This window comes from Lepisosteus platostomus, chromosome 13 (assembly GCF_059453375.1).
Source record: "Lepisosteus platostomus isolate fLepPlt1 chromosome 13, fLepPlt1.hap1, whole genome shotgun sequence".
NCBI classification, from domain to species: Eukaryota; Metazoa; Chordata; class Actinopteri; order Semionotiformes; family Lepisosteidae; genus Lepisosteus; species Lepisosteus platostomus.
In genome coordinates this window covers 34,664,479-34,683,159 of record NC_142623.1, presented here as the reverse complement: position 1 = coordinate 34,683,159, position 18,681 = coordinate 34,664,479, and the positions used below count along the sequence as shown (strand labels likewise).

At 36.6% G+C, this 18,681-nt stretch overlaps 1 protein-coding gene across 3 annotated transcripts; it reads left to right on the top strand.

The window, feature by feature from the left end:
* Nucleotides 1-8,606: 8,606 nt before the first annotated feature.
* On the top strand, nt 8,607-17,798 carry simc1 (SUMO interacting motifs containing 1). Of its 3 annotated transcripts, none has more exons than XM_088604308.1 (10): nt 8,607-8,992; nt 10,945-12,141; nt 13,064-13,326; nt 13,794-13,863; nt 14,639-14,787; nt 15,314-15,430; nt 15,985-16,116; nt 16,925-17,081; nt 17,275-17,362; nt 17,532-17,798. In XM_088604308.1, the coding sequence occupies exons 1-10, from the start codon at nt 8,864-8,866 to the stop codon at nt 17,750-17,752; spliced, it is 2,523 nt and encodes an 840-aa protein (XP_088460434.1). In that variant the 5' UTR covers nt 8,607-8,863; the 3' UTR covers nt 17,753-17,798. The 3 variants fall into 3 exon arrangements, with proteins under 3 accessions (XP_088460434.1, XP_088460436.1, XP_088460435.1); XM_088604310.1 differs by lacking the exon at nt 8,607-8,992 and adding an exon at nt 9,401-9,710; XM_088604309.1 differs by lacking the exon at nt 8,607-8,992 and adding an exon at nt 9,401-9,996.
* The last annotated feature ends 883 nt before the right edge of the window (nt 17,799-18,681 follow it).

Here is an 18,681-nt window from a genome sequence, read left to right as displayed (position 1 = left end):
ATCAGTAGACCACTTAGATTCACAAGCATCCTAGTGAAAATGTGTTTAAAGCTATTTAGTGGCTCTTGCTAAAGCTTGATGCTTTTAGGTGCTGATATTAGATAGTGTCATGCCATCACAGTACTTAGAGACTGATTGGTGTTTTTGTTGCAATATTCACCTATGACAACACGAGAATTGAGTGAAAAAAGGGACGCCTCTTCCATTTTCACTTATTAATGAGTGGCAATAGGTTCAAAGCTCGATTTGCTGCATTTGAAACTGTTTCTTGTAAAGTCAGGTACAGTACAGAAGCTTCAAAATTGACATTTACAGGTTATTCTTTATGACAGATACAGTGAGGTTTTTAGAGACATGTTTCTGAAATTTGGAAAGGCTTAAACCTGAAGAGAAACAAAAAGATGAGAATTTAGATTTTTGTGACACTTCATCAATCAGTGTTACTTGCATGGACAAGTACATCTTTGTATACTATAATGAAATCATTTTAATAAAAAGAAATATCTGGCTTTGTGCCTCATACACATCACTTTACATAATTTTTTAAGTATATATATACATTTGAAATACACTGTAGCTCTCCAATCTTTTTGAAGATTTTAGTGGTTGATGTTGAAAGCATGTAGGGTTTCCCATCATTTTTGCTTTTAGAGATGTTCAGGATATCAAATGTAAATCTAAGCAAAATGACGATCAAAAAGACTATAATGCAATACTGTTAAAAATAATAAATTCAGTAATATATGGAACATGTAGGAAACTAAGTAATGTGTCAGGATCTAGCTATTTAAGTATATTAACTACTCTAGTTACTGTATACAGTGATTTAGGATTGTTAAAAGTGCTCATATACTGACTTGCGGGAAATTAAGAAACCTGGCTCTACTAATAAAATACTGTCATTACTTCAGAGCTTCAAGACAGTCTTATACTCATTTTATAAATGGCCCCGAAGTGCTAAAATTGATGGAATAAGAGCTTAAAAGAGAAAGGAGTTTATATTTCTCTGTGTCTTTTCGTACCTTTGTGAGTCAGTGACATACAGTATATGAAAACATTTACTATGCCATAAACAAACAGTTACATACTTGAATGGAAAATTAATCTATTCAGGCATATATTGTAATTTAAATTAGTTTTGTGTGAATTATAGAGGAATTGCTCAAGACACGATTATAAACGTAAACTTAATGCAAGGGAGTTGTAAATAGTTTATACATGTAGAAGTGGCAATTCATAATAAGGTAATGTGACCTTATGGTGGGTAACAGAACATTAACAGGGCCATAATGGTAGGTTTTTGTTATATGTATGAATTAACTGTAAGGCTCTATAAATTTTGGGGCAAGCAAGAAAAAAGAAGACACAGCATAATAGTATTAAATCTGAAAGACCTAATAGGAAAATGCCAAGAAAATAGTACCATTAAAAAAAAAAACATTACCTCTGTAATTACCAAAATGCACTGAAAACATCAATTATAACAATTTTGTACAAATGGTTAAAAGGCCTATTTCTGAAGAGGGTAGGGCTTGAATATGATACGTATGCCATGAATTACACAAGACAATTTTCACCGTTTACCAGTCAGATACTGTATAACAAATGTCAAGTAGTTAAATCCTCTGCTGAACAATAATGATTTAATGTTTGCTCTTTTGGACTGTTTCCACAACATAAGTGAACAAAATTCAAATACTGCCTGTCAATTATTTGTAGCAAATTTTGTTAAGAGTGTGAAAAGCTTCCTTTCGAAATATTCACCTCACACAGAACACTCAGGTAATTAGCATTGATAAATAATTTCCATATAAGAATTAAATAAATTAGATTTATTTAGTTTCATGTGCATTTTTTTCTTGTGTCTGAGGAATTAAAAATACAGTTTAATTTGGATGCATTTAACAAATTAGGTCCTAAAGAACACAGTGTTCTTCAGAGGGAGCATTGTTTATAAAAGAATATGACTTCTTACATGAGCCTGGATGAGATTTGACAAGTTATTTTACAGAGACAAAAAGTGCTGGAACTTTCTAAAATATGATTATCTTTACAGTGTATATTTCTGTGGCACAACTTTCTTAGAGACTAGTACATTTTGGGAATATAGATATATATTCTGAAGAGAAGAAGTTACTATAAGACTGGATTGAATTGAATTTTAAACCCTGTTAATGCAAAATGGACATATTTTTAATTATATGGAACTGAGTTACTTCTCTGCTACCCTTCAGTTCAGTTCTGAAATTGCAGATCTAACATGAACATTAAAAAGCAGCTTTTAGTCTGAAAAGCACAATGTTCTTTCACCCTCTCCCATCAAAAGTGGTAATTCCTGTCAGATTGAAGAGAATTAATGAAAAAAAAACTTTCCAGAAATGTTAATGTAGAAGCAGAGGTGTTACAAAGGGGACTGAAAGAAGACAACAAATTATACATTCTTTTGCTGTTGTGACTGGCTGTATTTTTTTTTGCTTCGAACAGCCAAGTCACCTGGTGCTATCTGATCAGCATTCTTACAGTTATCTTATGTATCTTGGAAACATAACTGCATCAGCAGAAAGAATACTGCTCCACCTGTAGCATTGGAAAACTGTATGTGAGTAGGTAGGAGATAATAAAAACCTAGTCTGAGAAGGGTTACAGATGTTTATGTGTTTATACTTCTAGTCACCAAAAACAATCTTTTTTGCAAATTGTAAAGGTTACAGCAACTCCACAGGAATGCCTTCATTTTATTAATTGTCACAGGCCAGGATATTCTAAGCTTTGGTAATTTTAATCTTGTCTGTCAGGGGTAACAGCTTCCAGGCCTTCAAAGACAACCATGACTAGTTTTTTTTCTCATTACTGTAGACTGATAAGGCTCCGATTATTTCATCCAGTAAGGTCAATAACTGACACTATAATCACCAAAGCTTTAATTGCATCTGTTTCCTAATTTCCTCTCATAAATATCAATTGACATACTGCTGAATATCACACATAATTGGGCTGCGTATCTTGTAAGTAGCCTTTTCTGACGTTGTGTTATAAATGGAAGTGTCTAGTGATGAATGGTACTTTGTGTTGCTCACTGATGCTTTTTGTTACGATCATTTGTTGGAATGCTAAAGCTTTGACAGCACCCTAGGTTTGTGATGCTCTTATTTCTTTCCCCTTACTCTTTTCCTGACAATCCATTTTAAGGAGTTTTTTTTATTTTCCTGAGCTATTTAAGGGTGAAATGTGTGGTGTACAAAACAGTTTTAGACACACAAACATGGAATAGGCTACACACAGTAAAAACAATAAATCATCAATCCATCCATACATTTTCTAACCACTTTTTTCTAGTACATGATCACAATAATTCAAAACCAGGAAAATTCTGTGACTATTACAAAAAACACTAAATTGTATGGATTGACATTATTTAAGCAGGAGTGCTAATACTGTACGTAAACAGAAAAAAGGTTTTATTTTTTGCTTAAGCAAAAAAAGCCCATGAATAATGAATCCAAAGTGAAACGGGGAACAACAGTCAAATTGACAGAGTGGGTGGCTTGACAGTTCTGGTTTACTCCAGGAAGAGTAAGGTATATTGTCTTAAAAACAGAAAGAAAGAAACAGGTGAAAAGAAGGTTTCTGATAATGTAGTAAAATAAGATTCTGTAGTGTTGTGATAAACTGACAAATACTTTCAGTATTTTTGGATTGGTGATCATGTTCCAAGCCGCTCTCATATTCAGAGGGTGTCAAGAAGATGACAACATAAACAAACAGGAACAAAACCTTTTTCATAAGCAATCCATTTTGTAGTTGGAATTTATGTTTTTACTACCTACATGGAATACCATGCACTTCTCTACATTAAACATCATCTGCCACATTTTTGTCCAGTCATGAATTTTATCAAAATCTTTTTGGAATTCATTAGCAGCTTCTATAGTGTTTGTGAATCCTCTCAATTTGGTACCATTTGCAGACTTGCCAGAGTTTAGATCACTGATATAAACAGAGTAGAGCAATGGTCCTAGTATAGATCCCTGCAGAACTCCATTAATTATATCTACCCAAACTTTTGAACTTTTGCTTTCAGGAAGACATTTTCTCTGTTCACAGTTTGAGACAAGTAAAGTAAAATTTAGCTTTGTTCCAGAAGCCACCAGGCTCTCAAATAATGACTATAAATGATGTCATGGGCAGAGCCCCCCACAAATGTGCATGTACTAATACCTTCCTAATACTAACCACTGTTACTGTTAATCACGTCTATGGTCTGCTTGCTGTTATACAATATCTATGTACTTCTTAAAAATGTTTTTTTTTTTGTTTTGTCTTTGTTTTTGTCTTGTGTTGTATATTGCACTGCTTGCTGCTTAAATTTTGGGTGTTAATAATATTAATGAAACCATTTCCTTCTCTACTTGTGTAATGATAGATAAAAAAAATCTCTACCATTTGCATTATGGGAGAACTTTAAGTAGAACAGATAGTACAAACCCAAAGTGGAATTTCATCACTTCATTGTCAATAACATCCTTACATACAATTTCATGGGATTTTTAATTATCATCAAGCACCTACTGTATGACCTTGGTTTAATGTCTCAGCTGAAAGAGGGTATCTCTTCCAGTATAGTTACCATACTGGAGCATTAGATTTTGGAAAGTGTAGTGTATAGGGAAGAATGCCACCTACTGGTCACACATCACCACTGTAAAACTAACATGACCTAATATTGAACTGTAACTTTACTTATACAGCCTATAAGGTGGTAATACATTAGCTCTCAAAGTGGACTGAAAACACTACCCTGTAAGACTTTATCGAGACATTTTTCAGGAGCAATCACATGATTTGTGTCTGATTTCTTCTTGGGCAAAGTACTGGAAAGTAAATCTTTCAGAAATAGATTTTTTTTTCAGAAATTTCAGAAGATGTTGAGAAATTACTTCAGATTCTATAGTTTGGAATGTGAACCAGAGCTATTCAGGATAATAATATATTGAATTGAACACTTTTACAAATGTATTGATTCAATGTTGTTCAATACTGTATATGCTTTTGCTTAAGTTGATACATTAATCACTCATCTCTGGGGTTAAATTCATACTGTAGCTCTTTTGTCAAACCTGTACTATGCTGACCTCTGCTGGAGAATGAACCAAACTAACTAGGACAACACTTTACACTAAAATGGCAACACCGCAGAACAAAATTAAACATAATGCAACATTTTAAGAAGATTTTAGAGAGAAAAACTGTGTAGAAGACTTTTAGAGAAAATCTACCATGCAAAAAAGGTAGGATGAAAGGTCATAAGACAATTCTGTCTCCTGTAGGGCTGTGATAGAATGAAGAAGTAGTTAAACCTCATGCCATAATTCATTGCAACTGCTGTTTTTAACACCCACTTAATCTGAAAGGATGTTTTGTTTGTATTATAAATGCAAAATGCAATTATGAATTAATTACAGACTATTCCAAAAATGTAATTTTAGATTCTGAACATACTCACAGAATAAATAAATTTAAAAAATAAAGGCAGCACATACAAAGAAATAACAGCCTAAAATGTTTTACAACTGTGTTTAATAGCTAAAAATAAAATATTTTACCAATTTTAACAATTTAACTACTTTAAAAATATATGTATGCTTTAAATCTGCATACATTTATCTGAAGCACTGACTTTACCTCAGGTCAATGAGGACTAAGGTAGAAACAGACATACATCAAACTGGCACTATTTGATTCTAAGTTGTTTAATTATATAAGATAATTTTTATTCACAATCTTTGGAAAGTAAATACTGAACTTTGGTAAGTATAAAATTAACAAATTGTCATTAATTAAATGTACAGTATTCAAAATATTGCTTATATTTTAATTCAGTCTTCTCCTGTACAGGAGTGTTAGACCTTTTTATACTGGGCTCAACAGCAACATTTAGTATGCAATAGCTTTGGTAACCTAGCGTAGCCTACATTCCAGAGTCATTTGCATGCTATTGTAATGCTTCACTGTTGCTCATTCTGAAATTGGTGCACTGTGCATTGCCTTTTCTGCTGAACATTTTATCATTCATGGACTATTCCTACTTAATCTAATTCTAAAAAAACATCAGAACACTGAATATGAAGAAATGGTATTAGGAAGACCATCTGTCTTGCAGTGGAAAACAGCATAATGCAGTGCTCATTTCTTATATTCCTGGAAATAAACTTTGGGAAGCGATTCGGGTCTTTTTGCTGTTCAGAAATGGTTCATTATCATGGCAGAACATAAATTAAGACCTCCCAAGAGTAATTAAACTTAGAATTTTTTTAATTACATCGGACTACTTCTCTGAATGAGATGGGTGCTAACAGGCTGTAGGTAAAGATCGGCATAGAAATTTAAAAACATTCCAGCTAGGATGAAATGGGGAGGGGAGTCCAAAGAAAATCAACAAAGGAGATACACCGGGAGTCGAGACAAAAAGAAAAAAGACAGGAAAAAGTACAACTCCAATGGACCCAGTAATTAAATTCTTATTCCTAATTGCCAGGAACATTCAGTGACAAAGCACAATAAATAAAAGGTGCTGTACTAGCATGCAAATATGATCACAGAAATATTGCTCGGTAGTCACTGTAATGACTAATGTAATGCGATGTACGAGCGAATAATTTACAGGTTGTGCAGCAGACATTTCACCGCAGAAATCTTCCAACGTAAGAGTTAAGAAAGGTTGTATTTGTCTGCAAAACTGTTTTGAAGTCGAGAGCAATAATTCTATTGGATTAAAAGAGATGTATTCACAGGCGTGCTTGTTAACAGTGTAATAGGGCCGCTTCACCTCACTGGAAATTTGGTTGCTTCGTTCTTAATCTCAGGGCACTGCGCATATCTGGAAATGTTGGCTATTTTGTCATGTAAATTGGAGGTTTTACATGTTACTGTGTACTTTCATTGTGGTTTGAAATGCGCTCACCAATACCGAATCTTTTTATCCCCGAGATATAAAAATAGTATTGTACAGTAGTTCCCCTTGACTACTAGACAGACGAATTATGTGGCGCACATTGCCTCCGCTCGTTTGATACCTTCCTTATGTTTTTTCAGTAATTTTAAAACATATTATTATATGTTTAACATAGTATAAAGTATTAAAATATGAAAGTCAACTGACTTCCTAATATCAGAATCTGGGCAGAGATATCAAGATCCTTTATATATTGTAATATAATGTGAGAAGAAGGTTTTTCTTTATTGTTTCGACTATATTTACGAAGTAAGGGGAAAGGGGTTATCGGATATATTAATGTTACAGTACATTTCCATTAGCTTACTTCATGAAATGTGTCTAAAAAATTTCCTTTGGAGTGACAAAATATCTTTGTAGAATACTGTAGCACTATAGTGTTCACATGGGTATGCACCCTCACCACTTCCACCTCAGGTCAGCCTCCCACCACTGGGGACTCAAACACAGGCCTCTGGCATCATTCAACAGGGACCCAGCTAGTTGAGCTAAAGGGAGATCTCCCTCAGCCCGACGGCTGCGGTCCCTGCTATTCACAGGGCAGGGCCGTAACATCACCATGGTGGGAAGCCGGCTCGCACAACCTGCAATGTGGGCCGTATGCATTACACTACCAACCAGGGGTCAAGAATTGTATTCATTTGATTGACAATTGTGACATTCGTGTCGATTTTGTGTTACTTCAGCTACCGTCTCCAATTAATGCACGTGTGAACAAGTGTTTTGCTTTTCGGTGATATATTTCTTAGTATTGAACATACCTAATCGACTATAAAGGCAGTCAATTTCTGAAAATTTTTCATAAAACAAGATTCCTACTTACTTATTTTGTGCTTCATTTGTGAGTTACCTTTTTATGAAGGGTGTGAAGCCAAAACCAAGGTGCTGGACATTGGTTAAATATTAGGAGAATAACACTACTATCATAGAATATCGGCTGGAGTTAGGGTCCAACTTAGTTCCTTGACACACTGGTTTCTTCTGATTTGTCTTCCAAACTGAGTAATAAATTAAACAATTAATCTAATTATATTTAGAAAAGCATATACAGAGTATTTCTTAAGATCTTTTACAGTTCATTACTTCAAAAATCACTTAAACACACAAGTACCAGTACTTCATTGTAGGTATAGCAATTACTGTGCATAGTTATAGCACTTAAAAAAAAACAACTATAGCTGTATTTGGCAGCTGGGTTGGAACAATAACCACAACACAGCACATCTTCAGGATGTCTTGTGCAACTATGGGCTGTTTTACTGAACACACGTTGTAGGAGTTTAAGACTAGTTCAGAATCTAGTAGAGTTTTTTATGATTCCTTGAATTATAATTCACTGTAAAGTGTCAACTTGATACAATTAAGGTTTAACTGGAACAGTTTGTCCATTATTCAAAGCCGATACGCTGCTAACGATTTAAGGACGCATAGAACGGTAGCAAACTAATGACCATTTTAAACTAGTTGCCATTTTTCTTAAACCAGCTATAATTTCCACGAGAGAAGGGTCCTTGAGACTGCAGTTTCTAAACGAATGGTAGATGGTGTCAGTAATCCAGACTTTCCTATTTCGTCCTCCATTTCGTGGGGGCGCTGTTGTAGCATAGAAAGAAGGATCACGACGAGAAGCAAAACATGAAGGCAAAGTGAAAAGCATGAGAACAGTGGGGTGATGTTATGATGAAGAATCCGCTCAAAGCTTGCATCATGGAGGTTGGATTTATTTTCAAGATCCATCAGCGTAATTTGCTCATGAATCACGAATTCTGTCAGAGTGCGTCCACTTTTTTTGTTTTTATTTTTTAAATTTGAACTGCGCAGTTCTATCATGTTACTTCCGTATATAATACAATGGCAGAGATTATAGATATAAGCTCTGGAAGCGACGAGGATTCTGATGTAGAGATTTTGGACATTTTCAACGACGGCAAGAATGACACAGAACCATGTCTTGTCTGTGAGGAGAGTAGTACATATCCGGTAAGTTATTTTCTCGTTGTTTTACTCCCTACGAGAATGCATTGACGATTCCACCATATTTGTTTGGGGCACCGAAAGTAACATTATGTCATCAAACAGCGCGACTGGTTTTGTGGGAGGAGGACAAAGACTTGTTATACCTGTTTCTCCAGATACGAGTGAAAACAGCTGTCATGCTGTTTTAGTATTGAAAATATAAAACTGTTCCTTATTCCCATTTTTACTTCGATCCATTCTTCAGTTACCGTTAAATTTACCGCTAATACACAAATACCAATGATTCTTGTTAAAAAAAATAAAGTTGTATATACTGTAAGTAAGGTATACCGGTATGGATACATAATTGTGTTTATTACAGAGACTTACGTCAACTCTGACCCACCTGCTTGATGTCATAGGAAAATAAGCTAGACAGCGCAGAGGGTGGGGACATAAAACATTTTAGAAGCGAACGAAGTAAAACTGTATCCATTATTTTGAGAACTTATGAGATATTTGGTCATGTTAATCAATTTAAAATGTATACCAGTCGTCATATGACACCACGATAGTTTTTTGGGGGCAGCTCAGCGAAAACTTACTTCTGTTACTGATAAAAAATACTACAATTACAATGAAATGGTGTGACAGATTGACTTTTACAGTATGAGAAATGCAAGAATTTGGCTTCTAGTTTTAATCGACTTTGTAACATGACGCGCAAGCTGTCTCACAAAAGGTTAGTGTATTTTTCAGCTCCGTATACAACTAAAAACTTAAAAACATATCCAGCGGTCATTTCCTGTGCAACATTTCAGGCTGGATAGGAAACAAAAAATAAAACCTTAAAATTAACTTAAGGTCAACAGAAATAAAATCTTATTTGAACCTGACAAGTCTGATCAGTGCGATACAAAGAACAGAACAAACACAAAAGTAACGACTAACGGCTTTGCGGTTTTTAAAATATTCTTCCATTCTCTGGTCATCGCGGATGTCTTAATATAAATGTTACGCACTGAGAGGTAAGCTAAATTGTTGTTATTGTTAGCCATTTTATAGTGCATTGTTAAAATGTCAATCAGGAAATTAGATTTCACTGAATAAAGGAAGTTATGCCGTGTTTTTAAGCAACCTTTCTTTGACACGGACAGTCATGTTCGGGATTCTGGTTTGTTAAATATATTGTTAATTTAATTCCTTTATACAGTACCTTTGTCGCACATTGGTATTTTAGGATCATATCAGTATTGTCGGTGCATTATATAGAGTGAGAGGTCTGCCACACAGGTCTATTTGTTTGCAGATGAGTATTTTAACAGTTCATTGTTTTGGAGCTCCTGTATCCCTCCTGGTGATGTGTTGATATTGATTTGGCTCTCAAGCTATGAATTGTTGGTCATTCATAGGCACCATTTTGTTCAGACTGTTTCGGGTTCTGTGCTATTTTTTTACCATTTGTACAATTCCCACAGTCATTTTTTTTTTTTTTTTTTTGCTGAGGTGTAGTCCCACTTACAGATTTCTCTCTTTATCCTTCCTGTCAGGCCAGAAAAATGTTTCTGACTCCCCACTCCATGTCAATGTGGATGGGGGCATTCCTACTATTCCCCATTCCTCTTTTTGTAATGGGCATATTTCTCTCATTGACACCCCCAGCATTTTACTCTGATTAGTTCTGGTCTCACTTCTTTGTTTAGTGTTGTACGGTTTGTGTCTTTTTCTATATCACTATGTACAGCATCATTGGGTTTGGCAAGGCCCTTTATAATAGTTATAATAATAGAAGTAGCAGTGTAATAATAAGTATTAGTATTATTATAGAACCTGGACTGCGTTGTCAAGTTACCTCCATACTGCCTTAGCACATGTTCTTCATTGATTCTGTGATTTCTCAGGCAACGGTTTGTACTGTACCTCAGTAGCTTCTGAATTAAAAGGGAATTATTTTTTTCTCTTGTGATTTCTTTCAGATATGTATTGACCTCACAGAAAATGCCTGTAGTACCTGGGCTTTTGCGATACATGAAGGAAAGACGCTGGGGCCCACAGTAGAACTGGTTGACTTGAGAGAAAGCAGTCCCATGGAATTCAGTGGGGAGATTCTCAATGACAAGGAGAGGGTCAAAGTTTCAGAGGAGATAATAAGTGACAATACACCCTCCACTCCTAGCTCCTTAAAGTGGGATGAATTGGAAACGTCCCCCACATGCTCACCCATTAAACTGGCCTGTTCTGACCCATGTTCCCCAACTCTGTCGCCGTGCAGGTTCCCAAAGTACTCGCAATTCAAACTGCCAAATGGCGAGCCGCCCCTCTCACAGGATAGCAAAGAATCAGAAAAGGAAAACAAAGAAAGCCTGGCATGTTTGAGTGACCACACCCCAGACATCTCCAATGCCTCTGAGTCTTTTGGTGCTGGCACCCACTGCTACTCCAGTGATGGAGACCTGGCTGTGTTCTCAGATGCCTCTAACATGGAAGAGGCAGATGGGAAGGTTACATATTCTGGTGGTTTTAACACACCACATATAGATTATTTCCCTGTGGAAAAGTCACTTCATGACCAGATGTCCCAAAAACCACAACAGTCCCCACAAAACCCAACTTCTGCCACCACTCAAGGGACTCTACAGAGTGGTGAACAGTCATCTGAGAGATTCTGCTGTGACAACAACTCTGTTGGGTCTCCCAGAAACCACACAGCTTCTCCGAATCAGGATAACCAGCACTTTACTGCAAAACAAGATGATGCTGAACTACCTTGTGCCGTCAGTCCTCTTTCGAATGAGATGAAAGATGGAGAACCAAGGAGCCCAACTTCCACAGAGATTCTGGCTGGAGATTCTCCTGACTGGCTGCAGGACGATGCAGACCTTCCCTCCAACAGCCCCACCAGCGAATGTGCTGTTGATGAAATGGAGAAAAGTTTGAGCTCTAGTGATAATTTCTCAAGCAGGAGTCCTCTACTGAGTCCGGAACTGGAAGAAAGTGGGAGCGAGGACTCGTCTGGCAGCGACTCGGAACAGGGTACACGGGACACCACTCAACAGGAGAGGCACTACGTGCATCGAACTGAGCTGAAGAGATTGAAGCTTCTCACAGGAATGCCTCTCCAGGATCTCTTTCCTGGGAAAGGGATTGGGAAAGTTCAGGAAGAGGAAAGGGAGGTAGGAAAGAATAGAATTGTTTATTTGTTCTTTAAACTTGCTTTGTGATCAAGAGCTGCTCTTATAGACCTGCAGGCTTCCATCTCTAACTTTAAACAGAGAAAGAAAACATGTAGAATACGACTAATCTGGAAACCTGGAGTACTGAACAAATTACTATCATTTTACCATAGTATTTTTCAGCATATACTGCAGTTTTAGTATATCATTTAGAAATGTATTACTAAGCTTTAAACGTGATTGCAGGGGCTCGCTTTAGTAGAATTAATGGATGTTTCAGTAATGAGACATAAGCTTGGAAGTGTAAGTTAAATAAGTGCAAACTTTCAAGAGACAAATTGTACTGTAGAAATAGCATTTCCAGTGTTGCATTTTGCTTTTGGAGATCCCAAAAGTAAAGCAAAAGTCTGTAAAGAATAACAATTTTTTTGATAGGACATGAAAGACAAGTGTGACAGGTAAAAAAGTGTTCTCATTTCATTTTAGTTGGCTACGTGTGCCATTATCTACTGTCTTCCATCCACCCATTTTCTAACCACTTCAGCCCATTCACGATCATTGGGGAACCAGAGCCTATCCCAGCAAGCAATGGGTGCAAGGCAGTGTACACCCTGGATGTGATACCAGCCCATCACAGGGCAGATAGACACAAACATATTCAAACCAGGGCCAGTTTATGAGTGTGGGACGAAACCTGAACACACCTGAACATGGGAAGAACATACAAGCCTCATGCAGGTAGCACCCCAGGAATTGAACCCAGTTCCCTGGCTCTGCGAGGTAGCAGAAAGTGTGCTAACCACTGTGCCTCCCTATCAGCTTTCTTGTACCAGCTAAAGTAAAGAAAGGCCAGAGTAAAGAAATATTAGGTTTTCTGATAAGAAAACTTTGTACATAAACTATTTATTTTCTGGTATTCCAGTATGACCCTGATCTGAGCCAGTCTGATGACGACGAGGACGATGGGACGGCACAGCCCATTTGTCACCGGAGTTTGAGACTCGTTCATACCACTATGGAAGAGAATTACCCTGAGGGCACTCTGCAGTTTGTATTGGACTTCCTCCATCCTTGCTTTTACCCAACTGGTGATATTGTCTCCCATGTTCTCCGCAAACTCCTCTTGGAATCGCAGAGCTCTATCCGGGTGACTGAGGCCTACAACCTACTCATGAAGATCCAACAGTAAGTGAATGTGTTCCTTTTTATGGTGTGGATGGGGAAGGTTGCTTTCCATCTAGGTAAAAAAACACCACTTTAATGTAGTCTACAAAAAAAAACAAGGAAAGTTTCCATGTAAATAATATTGCTTAGAAAAAATATACATTTATAAGAGGAAGCCAAAAGGAAAAAAAATAATGAGAACCATGCTTTTGTACTGAAACATCTACATCAAAGATTTGGCTGTTTTTAAGTGTGTAAGTTACTGCTGTATATACACTGAATAGGTGATCTAGAAGGAATGCCCACCTGGAAAATGCTTTCTCATGGGGCCTCTTATGTAAAAGAACAAGCCGTACAATTATGAGGTTGAGACTGCATTTCTCTTACTAAATCTGACTAATTTAAAACCTTTTTTTTCATGGAAGGGAATTCAGAAGATCAGTCATTAATTCATGCTCAACTAATTAATAATGTGACCTGTTTTGCAGGCTTCATCCAGCTAAACAGTCTACAGTGCAGTGGGACTGGGAGCTTCTTTCATCTGCAATGGATGAAAAGGTAGGAGGAAAGCCCCTGGTTTCCTTTTAATACACGGGTAACATGCAACAATATCTCACACTTTTGTGAGTGAATAACTGTTGGGTGTAATTATAAAATACAGCTGTGGTATAGCTGTGAAATTTGAGCCATTAGTAAGGTTGACATATTTCTGAGTCTCCTTTAAAAGTTTTGACAGGGCTTGCTAAGCTTATTGTGGAACTGGAAGAGCCATTTTTTTATTTTTTGCCTAATAGACTGCTTTATTTAAATTGAACTTATGACTCACCTTTATCTTAATATGACCTAATTGTTAATTTCAAGTTAATTATATAATTTTGCAGCTGCATTAAAACTCCACAAGTACCAAAAAAGGTCAATTAAATCTTGTTCAATTAAATAAGTGAAAGCTCAATTGGAAAAAAATACCTCTTCCTCACATCTTCTATGTTCAACATTTCCCAAAACATTTCTGCTGAAAATTCATTCCTTGAGTCCCTGATATTTGTTAGTATGCTTTTAGTCATTTGAAAAAATATATTTTTTTAATTGAATGCCTTACTTACTAGAGTGTATCTGTTTTTGTAAAGAAAAACATGGATTTAAGATACTTCCTCAAACAGACCCAATCTGGGAATATACCCTGTGGTCAGGTAGTAATTTATAGCTTAGCTGCTTCAACCTGAAACTCGTTTCCACTTTTCCATCCAACGTAGGGGCTGCCGAATGCGATAGCTTGTACTGCACATCGTTCTAAAGTTGTATCTTACTGTCTTTCTGTCGGAAATGTGTGAAGAAACACCCCCCAGCTGTGCTGAGCATGCTACTACACTACGTACTACAAACCCTAGAGGATGACTTTCATCGCAGGGTGACACTGCAGGAACTCCATCGCTCCATCGCGAAGGCAACACTCTCTTGTGACAGGAAGTTTGCAAATGTCAGGTCAGAAAATTCCCAGGGTAGTCAGTGTTATCTCTGGAATTACCGGTCTCACTAGTAGTGCAAGGCTTACGTCTTGTTTGTACGGTTTATACGAAGAAATGTGAAACTAAAAAATAATATTTTTACTCATAACATGTTAACACAATTCAGTCTTGGTTTCAAATAAAGCCTCATTCAATATGTTTAAACACTAAATGCTTCCAAAATGTGCACAAAAGCAACCCACTGCACATACCATAATGTTTTTATTTTCAATGTTTTGAAGTTGTTTAAAAGAGCTTGTAAAATCAAAGATCAAAATGTACATTTTCAATTTCTAGATTACTGTTTCTAAGTACTGTGCCTTGTAATAAAAAGGTAGTTAAAATATAAAACTGCATCTTTCTAATCGGATTTTCTTAGTGCACTTAAAATGGGGAACAGAAAAATAGTACTACAGTTTTAAAATGTTTTGAAAGTTAGTTTCTTCATTTTATATTAATTAGCCAAATAAATGCAAGTTAATAAAAAAAAGTCTATTTTACAGGGATGTGGTCAACTGGCTTACAACTGCTGTCATGAACTCCACCACTGAACCTGAAGTGAACAAAAGATTAAATGAAGAGGATACAGAGAGAAAACAGGACAGAGACAACTATTTAAAGTGAGTTTACTTCCAGTTTATGAAAGAACACAGATGCACAGTTGTATTTATCTGAGTTCCATTTTATTTTAATCATGTGCTGAAGACGTTTAAATTGTGGATTGAATATGCATGTAAACTGACAATCACAATATTTCTGTTCCGCCTGGAAAAGAGCAAACAGAAGCTTGGTAGAACTGAATTTCATGTGTGGCCGGCATTGCAAAATGTATATGTAATCTGAAAGGAAAGAAATGTTCATGAAATTACAGGCAACATTTTGTGTGGATGAATAGCGTCATCATGTTTCTTATTTTCTTACAGTTTTAAGTTTTCTTTTTCCAAAAGGCATGTCTTGCCTGGCAATAAGCAACTGATTCTTGAACTCAAAATTCCATTTAAAAAAACAGTGAAAGCCAGAAGGTCACTTGTTTGTGACCTTACTTTCTAAATACCCAGAATTATACAAGTTATAGGCTTTTGGGGAAAAAATATTATTTTTCAAAATGTGAAAGTTTTTTATGTTGGTCAATGATACGTTCCTTTTTCATCTTGTCTCATGTCTTCTCGTGCAGAATAGTGTTCCTTCTCCAAAAAATGTTAGCCCTCGCTATAGAGGTTGATCGTTCCCCTACCTGCAGCTCCAGTAAACTCTCCAGGGAGATGTTCCACACTCTCGTCAACACTGTTCCTCACCGGCACCACAGGTTAGAGGAGGAGTTCTGAACTTGCAGCAGAAAAGCAAAAGAGATACATAGATTACAGGAAGTTACCATTGTTGTATTATTGGTTTAATGTAAAAAAAAACTCCAGATCTGCCATTGCCTTTTTTAAACACTTCGTTAAATACTGCTCAAATTCCGCATTGATCAGTTCTCAGAACTGCGGCTATCTGATTTCCTGTGAAAGAAGCTATATCACCCTGCAACTCACAACAGGCAATCTACTGAAGCTCAGTAGGTGTGGGCCAGGTCAGTGCCTGAATGGGAGACGTCTTGGGAAAGCTAAGGTTGCTGCTGGAAGAGGTGTTAATGGGGCCAGTAGGGGGTGTTCACCGTACACCCTGCAGTATAGGGATACTATACTGTAAAAAGGCACTGTCGTTCATTAAACCAAAGTCCTGACTGTTCGTGGTTATTAAAAAAAAAGTGCAGGTGATCCTGTTGTCCTGACAGGAACACTGTAATGTAAAAAGAGGCACTGCCCTTGGATGAGACATAAAACCGAGGTCCTGAATCTCCATGGTTATTAAAAATAAATGTTACCTTGGTTTCCTGGTCATCCAAGAGGGACTACTCATTAGTGGTTGTGGAGGGGAATCCCTATTACCCTATTAAAAGCTCCTTGAGGGGAACATCCAGAAAAAGGCGTGTAAGGAATAATAGTAATTATTATCATTAGTAGTAGTATTTTTATAAAGACGATGATCCGAAACACAAATGTACAACAGGATGGTTGTCTGCTTTCACTGAGAAATAGCTTAAGATTGTTATTGTTTTCTTTCGTGTTTCTCAGGTTACAGCTGCTGAAGACCATGGAGAGCAAGCTCCTGCAGTGCAAGCTGCTCGAGCTACTCCTGGATCACGCCTGCCCCCAGAAGACCACAATGCCCATGTCACTGAGTCTCCTGCTGCACTTCCTGCAAAACACTGAGCTCCCTTTAGACCCTACAGTAATAATCATTTTTTTAATCATTTTAATTCAGAAAAGGTTAAGATTGCTATAACATTTAATCAAGAACCCAGCTTGGTAGTATTACTTTATAGGCATTATCTTGTTTAAATTATAGCTTATGGATGTTTTAAAAATGGCAGTTGGTTGAGGATAGAACATAACCATCCTTAAATATATTTCAATTTTTTCAGGATGGCAATGGAGACCGCTGGCTACGATGGAACGAGCTGCTTGAGATGTTGTTTATGCTCTTTGTCAGTTATGGGGAAGTTCTAGCAGGTGAGAGATTTCCTGCATCTGATACCCGTGTTCAGGTGGTCGAACAGCATTGCAAACCTCTCTTAAAGCAGGAAATGAATTTTGGATTAGCCCAATATTCTACCCTTTTGTTAACGGCACGTGAATCTTACCAGATGTCTGCAAGTAAATCGTCGTCTTCCTTCTGCAGGTCATTTGAGGTACTCCATCACGGAACGTGCCCGCTCTGGCACAGCGCCCATCAAGAATGACAGGATCACCCAGGCAGCGGTTCAGGAGGCAGCTGAAGCTTTTTGTAATAGAGTAGCCAGAGATCTGGGTGAGCCTCTGAATTCTCAACTGGAACAGCGAATCCATCTGCTTCAGTCTCTTCTCCAGGGAGCAGTTACAAAGGAAGATGAATTTTTTTAGATTTTTTTTTTTACCTTTTATAAATATTTTTAATCTGTTATATAAATTATTGCCTTTTTTTAAATTTGTCACACAGTTCACCATCAAAGAAAGCCAACTACAGTCACCTGCTTCTAAACACAAAGGTGAAACTGGCTTGTAGTCACGGCTGGATCCTTACCTATGGTATTACTAAAGAAAACAAAATGCTGTCCGTGTACAGTATCCTTTTATAATTTTGCATAAACAATTAGTATATAACTTATTTTATAAAAGCTTCGGGGGCAATTTAAGAGTGCCTTCTGCTGTTAATATTGAGAGCAACATATACACCAGATGTCCATACTTTTTATATATTTTTTTAGACATTTTTGATAGCTTATCAACCTAAGCATCAAAAATATGTACAGTTGAGAATTTTTAAGCATGAATTTGCCCTTGTGTTTTATAAATGTACTGAGCTTCTAAAGAAGAAACTCAACACTTTTAACTGCCACAAACACAGGTAAATTCATTATGCCAAATAGCATGTTATGCAACAGTCAAAGCATTGTCAAAATAATAATCAAAATGACTCCAAAAACTTTTAATCAACATAAAAAATCCATATCCTTTATCTTCCAAAAAATGCAGAGGGATTGATTTTTTTTATACATAGTAGGGTTGTACTGTGAAAAAGAAAAATTCAGGTTAGTGAGATTTTTTTTAAGATTGTAATTTATGACCGTGTACGTCCAGCTTTAAAAAAAAAAAAAAGTTTATGTAATTGCTAAAATAAATTGCTTTTAAGAAGTACCCGAATGGTGTTTACTGGAGAGCACGTGTTATATAGGCAAGAGTGCTTAACTCGTAATGCAAGGAGAGCAAAAAAGGCTGAAATATTTGCCAATTTAAAATATTTATATCTCTACAGAATCACCCTACATCTTTTCATTTTTATTTTTTCAACT

Excerpts from the sequence above, each read along its gene's own strand:
- simc1 (XM_088604308.1), top strand. The coding sequence starts at position 8,864 with ATGGCAGAGATTATAGATATAAGCTCTGGAAGCGACGAGGATTCTGAT. Across the intron at positions 12,142-13,063 it reads TTCAGGAAGAGGAAAGGGAG|TATGACCCTGATCTGAGCCA; the intron begins GTAGGAAAGAAT and ends CTGGTATTCCAG. Across the intron at positions 13,327-13,793 it reads CTACTCATGAAGATCCAACA|GCTTCATCCAGCTAAACAGT; the intron begins GTAAGTGAATGT and ends CCTGTTTTGCAG.